At 30.9% G+C, this 8564-nt stretch overlaps 1 protein-coding gene and 1 long non-coding RNA gene across 6 annotated transcripts; one reads left to right on the top strand and one right to left on the bottom strand.

The window, feature by feature from the left end:
* Positions 1-3132, bottom strand: LOC126927974 (G-patch domain and KOW motifs-containing protein-like). Of its 5 annotated transcripts, XR_007716110.1 has the most exons (6): positions 3054-3068; positions 2871-2974; positions 2449-2756; positions 1272-2249; positions 511-700; positions 1-68 (listed from the first exon to the last, which is right to left on the bottom strand). XR_007716110.1 is itself a non-coding variant. In XM_050743933.1 (4 exons), the coding sequence occupies exons 3-4, from the start codon at positions 2714-2716 to the stop codon at positions 2115-2117; spliced, it is 381 nt and encodes a 126-aa protein (XP_050599890.1). In that variant the 5' UTR covers positions 2717-2756; positions 2871-2974; positions 3054-3132; the 3' UTR covers positions 1728-2114. The 5 variants fall into 5 exon arrangements, 3 of the variants coding, with proteins under 3 accessions (XP_050599888.1, XP_050599890.1, XP_050599889.1); XR_007716109.1 differs by having other exon boundaries at positions 1272-2756; XM_050743933.1 differs by lacking the exons at positions 1-68; positions 511-700 and having other exon boundaries at positions 1728-2227; positions 3054-3132.
* Positions 3133-5615: 2483 nt separating this feature from the next.
* LOC126927958 (uncharacterized) lies at positions 5616-6223 on the top strand. Its single transcript, XR_007716096.1, has 2 exons — positions 5616-5764; positions 5881-6223. It is a non-coding gene; the product is annotated as an uncharacterized LOC126927958 (long non-coding RNA).
* The last annotated feature ends 2341 nt before the right edge of the window (positions 6224-8564 follow it).

The following is an 8564-nucleotide window of genomic DNA, read 5'->3' as shown; positions in this document are numbered from 1 at the left end:
CCAGGACTGAGTGAATCACTCTCTCGGAAAGTAATCTTGTTGGGAATGTCGATGTCGAATAGATGTACCTAATAACATAAAAATATAGTTGCTAACTCTATTGCTGTAACTTTTGTAATTTAACATCAATGTTACGAACTTCTAAACTTTAATTGTTTTTTATTTAATAACTGACAGCGTTTTTATCACTTTCTTTTATTAAAAAGTTTTATCATTTAATAATATTTGAGAAGGAATATTTTTTAAGAAAAAATAAGTTTTTTCCTATGTGAAAAATTTATATTACAAAACAAATATATTGTACAAAAATTTATATATTATATTACGACAAAAATGTATGTTTCTCGTATCAAAACGTATTTTATAAACCTATAACATATTTTTTAAATTATAGAATTGGTTATAGTACACGTATGTACATATGCATATTCCTAAATTATTCCTAGATAGAGTCACTTTCTCCACCCCAATATTTTCAATTTCAAAGCCACATGGAGGTATATTATTTACCTTCCGGTGTTTTGCTATCAAAGTTCCATCGGGACCCCAAATAGTACAGGTATTGTACAATTTATCGCCCTCTATTTCAGGTATCGTACCACCAACTACATAAATGCTGTTTTCCTTAGCTGCCTTCGATAAAGCAACGCTCGTTTCACCGTTTCATCAGGAATACTCTCGGCGTATTTTGGAAACTATTCTGCATTGCAATATTTCAATTAATGAAAAATAACTGTCCTTTGTTCCAACCATAAATTAGGTTGAAATGTTTGTCAATTTTTTATTTTTTAAATTATTAAAATAACTAAATTTTATATTTAGATTTACTTAAATATATAATTACTTAGATAATAGTACATATAATAAATTGTTTCTACAGGTTCAAGATGAAAAATGAATATTTAGAAATGTTTAATTACAATCATGCTATTTGGGTCAGTACCAGTGACTTGTTACTTAACGACTTTGCTAGTACTTTTTGAAACATAAAGTTAGATTTTAACTAACTTTAATTTTTAACTATTATAGGTGGAATTATAAATACAAAATAATTGATAATACTAGTTTATAAGTATCTAATTATTAGTATCTTAAAAAATATATTTATACAAAAATCACGATAATCATAAAAATGGGGAAATTCTATATTCTCGAGTCAATTCACAATCTTTATGGAAGTATGAACGTTAAGGTAATTTGTCTACTTTTACTTTTTTCTATATAGTTGTTATACATATAATAAATTATTAGAAAAAGAAACAAATTATTACGTATTCCATATGGTGAATTAAAGCATTCAGGAAGAGCGATAATATCAGCATTATGCTCTTTCGCGCTTGAAATGTAGGAAACTGCCCGCTCTACATTTTTGCTTTTTACTTCATTTACTTGAAGTTGTACCAACGCCAAGCGAAATGCTAAAATGTTGGAAAAGTTAAATACACTCGGTTATATATTTCCCATACTTTTTATTTATAAATACTTTATACATAGTGAATACTTACTCGACATCGTTCGCACTACTTGTTTAACGATGTTCGTAAGTATCATAATGTTCTTTGAGGTTATGTATGGTATTACTCGATATCAACATTACGTAAGCAATACGCGGGGATTTTTAATAATTATTGATAAAGTTTAGGACATTAACTTTGATGTAATTGTAAACATTATTACATATTATAATTAAATGTAATTTTCAGTTAAGGGTAAGAAAAGAAATATACTTTTGTAAAAATACACTTTATTATAAAATCTGTATAAATAAAATTGTACAATTTATCTTGAAAGTAAAATGACCGAATACGTTCCTGGAAAATATTACTGCCTACTAAATGATCGAGATCTTGATCTTTCTCGTCGTCTCGTTTTTTACTTGATCTTTCAGACGAGCAATCGTACTTCTTACGTTTCTTTGACTTCTTCAATCTTTTTAATTTATAAGAATCATTACTATTAGAGTTACTTCTTTCTCTCCGTCTCTTCTTTTCAGAATCACTATCGCTGTCATCATTAGATTCGGAGCGCCTTTTTCGTCTTTCTGATTTTTTATCCCCCACTTTATCATACTTGTTCTTATTGTGCATCGTACTTCGATTTTCTTTCTTTTATTACTACTTTTGTTCTTCACCGTCTTCGGGGTCAGGGGACATTGATCTTTTTCTATCCATCTTTTGCTTGAGTCCCTTGGATTCCTTGTCCTTATATTCCTCATACTTTTTTGTATCTGAAATTAACCCCATAAAATACTGAAATCTAAAACCTCTACATTTATCATATTTTATATAAAGATAGAAGGGACCTTTAAAAAATTGCATGCAACAACACACTTACAGATACTCTTGAATTAGTTTTTCTACATGTCCGATTATGTCTTTATATGTATATGTCAATTCAAATTTATTTTCTTAAATGTCCCTTAATGAAAAACTAACACTTCATATTAACTTTGAACTTTTGAGTTCTTAGAATATTCTGATTTAGTCACTGGCTGTACCATAAATTCATTTACAGATATTATATTTCCACCAAGAGCTAGTTTTATTATGAGCCTTCCTGCATCATCATCGAATCCTTCTATTTGACCATAATTATTACTTTGTTCTCCAGCTATAATTTTCACAAATGTTCCTTTCTCGATTTTAACTTCTTCCTCTTCTTTTTTGAAATCTGTATTTTTCTTCTGCAATGCTACTTTGTCTGCTCCAAGACCCATACCTTTTGGTCGTAATTCTGGTATGACAGCTGCTACTAATCTGTAATAGTTAGAATAAACGATTGTGAAATAAAAAATGATGTTCTCTGTTTACTTTCCAATAAGTGATGTATTAAATACATATAATTAATTTAATCCAGAGTAAAATTCATACTTTTCATTTCAACCAATTCCCTTTCCTGGTTGCCATCCCATTCCCCTTAACATTGCTACACCAAAAGCATCAATAGGAATTTTTTCATAATCTTCTAACGTAGACTGAAAAATACAAAACGATATTTATAATATGCAAATGTAATACATCTGTGCATTGCACATCAATATGTTGATAACGTACCTGTTCTTTGCCTCTTAATGATTCATCTTCTACTAAAGGTAAAGTTAAATCATTTGTTTTAGTTTCATATTTATTCTTTGACTTAAGTTCCCCAATGATTTCTTTAGTCGCTTGCTCTTCTAAAGTAACAACTTTATTTTCACTATCTTCAACTGGCTCTTTCTTTATTGATATTATTGGCGATGTTTTTCCATTAGATAGCTTTGATTTTGCCTCGTTAACACTAGCGTCTCCTACCTTTTCCTTATCTGCCTTCGGAAGGAAAATGTCTGCATCTATTTTATTAAGAATTCTATCATGCCAGGTTTTTGAACCTAGTAATGGAATAATTAGAGGTTCATCTTTTTTTTCTTCCTCATTGAAATAAAAAAATTGTTTTCAAATATATATATTCCGCTATTGGTGATTTTTATAGGTTAGGTTGAGGTTATATGTTTCTTGATTATAAATTTTACTTTTTGAACTCACCCTATTACTTTAATACCTTTCTCATCAAGGCATTCAATGTAATCAACTTTCTTTTTTTCTTGTGGAATAGCATTTTTTAACACAGGTTTCTTAATAGATTTCGCAAAACCGAAGGAAATCTTCTTTCCTTCTTCTGCCATTTATTTGTTATTTTAACACTGACTTATAGATCAATACACATGTATATACTAGACATAAAGATTGATGTCACTTGAATCTACGTACATGAATCTGATATCTTATTATACTTTATTAATCTACTCAAAATTACTTGCACATTACTAAAATTTCATTCCGACAATGTATCAAGCGTCTGAATAAGTGACATTAAAGTAAACATATATCAAAGAGGAAATAAGAAGAACTGACGCCTATGGTTTTCTATGTTACAGAGCTAGTGCTGCATCATACGGCCAAATGCCGAAGGTGGCTTATGCTAGTATATACCTGCCTATACGTTTCAATGAGAAAATCGATATTATGTGTTCATGTGAAAATTCACATTTCCCTAGGAGCTGTATTTTGATAGATTTAAGCTTCTAATGGAGCATTTTAAACGTATAGAGTATACTATGAAGTAGATAGTAGTGCGGATCATTTTATATTCATAGAAAGTTTGAATGTATAGAAATGTACAAAATGCTCATGATATGCAAAAATATGCAAAATATTCAAAGTAAACCAATCATCAAAAAGTTTAGAAGGTGAAACAAATTTCTTTAATAACACCTAGATTAATTTTTATTTGTTAACAATCCCATATATAACCATAGCTTTCGCCCGGCGCATATACGCGCCCATACATGCGTTAATAAGATAAAAGGAAATAAAAGACAGATTATCGATAAAATACACTAACACATATGTAATACGTGGAGATATTACCACTCAGATTACACATATTATATATTATAAGGGAAGATGTATACCACGTATACATATATGTAGAACGAACATTTCAAACTTGTTTATAACGCGTGCGCACACATACATGCACGCACACGAACAATTTTTCGAACGATAATTATATTAATAATTTATAACCATTTATATTTTTATATTTTTATATTTTTATATTTTTATATTTTTATATGATAAGCATTTATATTTTTTAAAATATGTTCTTATGGCATACATATTTATTCCACGCTTCATATCTATCCACATCCGTAACTGTAGGTGACATTGTTTTTTAACAATTTTGCTATTATTTCATAATTCTTTAATTCATATTTCAAAGTCGTAACAGATGTTTCTTTTTTTTTTTTTTTTTTTTCAAGTTTTTCCCATATTGGACTTATTTCGAGCAGCCATGCTTGCTTACAAAGCAATTTTATATCCACGCAAGAATATTTTTCAGTAGATTTTATTATGTGGTTTACAATATCCATATTCTCTAATAACTGGTTGCTAAGGTATAATTTGAACATACCAAGTCGAGTAACTTCATTTGGTAATGATACGTATATTTTCTTTTCAAGGCATCTGCGTAAAGCTGCATCAATGTCCCTAATAATATATTTACAATAAATATTATTGTTCTGTTATATTAATAATAACAAAGGAATATTCCGCACAACACAATAATTAAGATTAAGATAATGAATAATTATGATATTAAGATATTTTCTACTTAGAAAACATTGAAATAGCGTGATATACATAGCAAGGGCAATTAGTTGCAGCCAAAAGAACTACATTAGAATTTTCGTTAGATACTAATCCATCCAATCTAGAAAGAAGTTCTGATCTGAATCTCTTTGCAGGTTCAGACAATGTACAGTTTACTCCTTTATTTGTGCCTATCCAGTCAATCTCGTCGATAAAAATAATTGTAGGCGAAAAATTATAGGCAAGTTCAAATAAAACCTGTTCAGTTTAACAAATGTATTAATGTAACTATTCTATTTATATATGATTATTATTATATATGATATATTCCAGAATCTCTTCTTCATAGACAAAGGAAATCAACTTACACGGATATACTTCTCGGAATCACCTCTCCATTTGCTCACCAATGAGCTGGCCGTTATGTTAAAAAAGGTGCATTGACATTCCAGGGAGAAAATGGGCCTTTAAAAAAGATAAGGTACTTGAGGAGATACACAATGGCCTCCTTAATAGCAGATTTACATTCCTCTAGGCCTACGATGTTGTCCCAATATACATTTAATTTTGTCAGTATGATTTCCTACGACAATACAAAGATGAAATGGCGCATAATCTCCGTATTAATTTCCGTAAGTGTTATGTAATTCGTTATTTAAAGCTTTACTGAAATCAGTATTTACAATACGTATATTAATCGAAAATAACTTACGCATGAAATGTCTTCAATAATCTTCCATAATTCCAGATTGTCTATATAAAGCTTCTGAGCCTATTTTGATATCTTTGATTGCGTGGATTGTTCCATTAAGATGTTAAATAGCTCTCCTCTTCTGATGAAGATTCATCGCTTTCATTGGCGAAAATTGATGTCACTGTCATTGCGAGATTAATATCATCCGTAGCATCACCCCTCATCTTCTGTTGTGCATTCCTCCCTTTCACAGACCCAGATACAGACTCACTTCTCGTTTGTTTGCTAACAGATTTGACACGTTTTACTACTTCTTCAAAGATTGAATGATATTGTAATCGATACGTTGAATACGTTGAGAACGTTGAATAGTGTTAAATAATTTAAATTCTTACACTTTGTTCGCATTTGTCATTTCCCTCGTCTTTATTTCCTTTTCAGTTATTTTCTTGCACAATATAGGATATTTTTGGAATTTCATCTTGTAATAATTTTCATATTCTGTAAGAATAATTTCCAAATCGACGTTGTCGCAGACTCGATATTTCCGAGGTAGACGAGCTTCCCGGATTAATACATCGCTAATGTCTACATATCTAAAAAATATAATTTTTAATTCATTGAACAAATTTTATGCTATGAGTACACACTATACGATAATCATCAATTAACTGTTTTATTTCTAGGTAAGACAGACAAAAAGAATGTACTGTCTATTTATTATTATATAAATCCTCGGCGATAATTTTTTGCCTTCTGCCTTTTAATTTCTAATTTTTAAAGTTTGAATTTAAATATATTTTCATTTATAACTAGTTAATCTACGTTATCGATTGAGTTACTCTATAACTACTGAGTTACCGATGTCGATTTTCAAATTTTGGTTCCTTCCCCTCTTTCCGCACTAATTTCTATTTCGATTGGTCGCCGATATTATTCGAAAAAATTGCAACTAAGAAGATATCTAAATATATACACATAATATAAATATATAAACATAATTTTGTTATCTACTATCTTGATACGTGCAAAGATAAATCTTAATGATATATAATACAGCGTAAATGGTTATAAATAATTAATTATTGACAATAATTATAAGAATTATCGAAAGAAAAAATCATAGATACTATGTGCGAGTGTAAAATATCACAAAAAATGAACAACAATTGTGAAAAACGCAATATGGCAAATCAATGACAAAACACACTCATGACTGTCATGGAAGTTCCAAAGTCTTTTCGCAAATTATGAGATATCTTATTTGTGGTACCTTGCAGCGATAAATCACCGTTCATTGTAATAGTTTTAAATGTGATAATGATATCCTTGTATTGACTATCGTTTTTCGATAGTTACGAGAATTTTCGTTTATTACTTTGAGACAATCCGTCACTTCCTTTCTCTTATAAAGTTTCCCTTCAACTCCGTTGAAAACTGAGCATCAAACAGGAGACGAACGATTTGTTGTCATGGCAATGTTAGTTCACACGTAAGCAGGGTGCGAATATAATGATGGAATAGTCGAATCCTGTCTACTGTATAGTAAGATGGATGCGACATGGAAATAGAAAGAGAAGGCTGTATATAAGCATTTTCTGTCCTTGTTTAATCAGGCATGCACACTAGTGGACACTGACGGCGCTCGTTTACCGTTGTTACACATTTCCGGTACAAGTACGCGGGCATTAGAGAAGGACGGAACGGTCTCTCTCTTTACCCCTATATCGCGTTTTTAGTTCGCTCACGCGCTCTGTACTTATATCTATTACATTTCCACCATAAGCAGCGGCCGTGCAGTGACTTACAAAAGTTTCGAACTCGCGGACGTTTAATCACGTTCCCTACTCCGAAGGGGTAAGTACAAAGTTGCTCGTCTCAGTACTCTTGTTAGAAGTTTTATCATCTTTTTCATTTCGTGGCTACAAGTTTCCCAGGAAATTCTTATCGTTTTACAAGGGCTGTGGGACACAGTGACGTCAGCTATCGATCATATACGCGAATTTGTTGTAAATTAATTAGGAGAATATCTGGAGTTGTTTATCGTTGCCAGCTGTAAAATATTAGAATTTTTCATTCATAATTGTCATATTTTCGACTCTTCCGTTGCCAAGACCATCTTGAAAGATTTTTGGTATGTTCCATCACCCTTGTTAAAAGTGTGCCCATTGGTTAGCTATATTGATTTTAAAAACCAATACGTATATCAAGTTTATTATTTAACAGAAACAAAGAAATTCGTTTTATTAACGAATTTTCGATGTTTCTTCTCAATTTCCTTTAGCATCGAACGAAGAACATTATTTGATCAAACGTTTCATCGTTCAGATTATATTTCGTTTAAAAAGATTGAAATTGATATTGAGATAAAATCAAAAAGTATCCGTTGTTCTCGAACATTCTAGTATTCCTTCGCCGCCCGGGAGAAAGACAGGTATGAAGAAAGAGGATATTTTTTTTTATTAACTTTTTAATATTGATATTTCGACAAATATTGACGTGTGCAGTGAGAAAATCGAGTGAAATTTTCAATAATATCGTTTTAATAATTTGTGAAACGAATTAGTTTGGTTTTTTCCATTTTTATTAGTTTCCGTCAGTGCTGATTGACGCGCCACTCCAGTTTCCATTTCCGTTTCTCGAAATTTCCTACGTCCTTGGTCTTTGGGACTCTTTGCCCAGGTAACTGCATTGCTTCTGGGTACGTCTCACCGTTCGGGTCTCTCGAGCTTTCGGTG

Source organism: Bombus affinis, unplaced genomic scaffold (assembly GCF_024516045.1).
Source record: "Bombus affinis isolate iyBomAffi1 unplaced genomic scaffold, iyBomAffi1.2 ctg00000380.1, whole genome shotgun sequence".
NCBI classification, from domain to species: domain Eukaryota; kingdom Metazoa; phylum Arthropoda; class Insecta; order Hymenoptera; family Apidae; genus Bombus; species Bombus affinis.
This window is presented reverse-complemented; position numbering and strand designations above follow the sequence as displayed.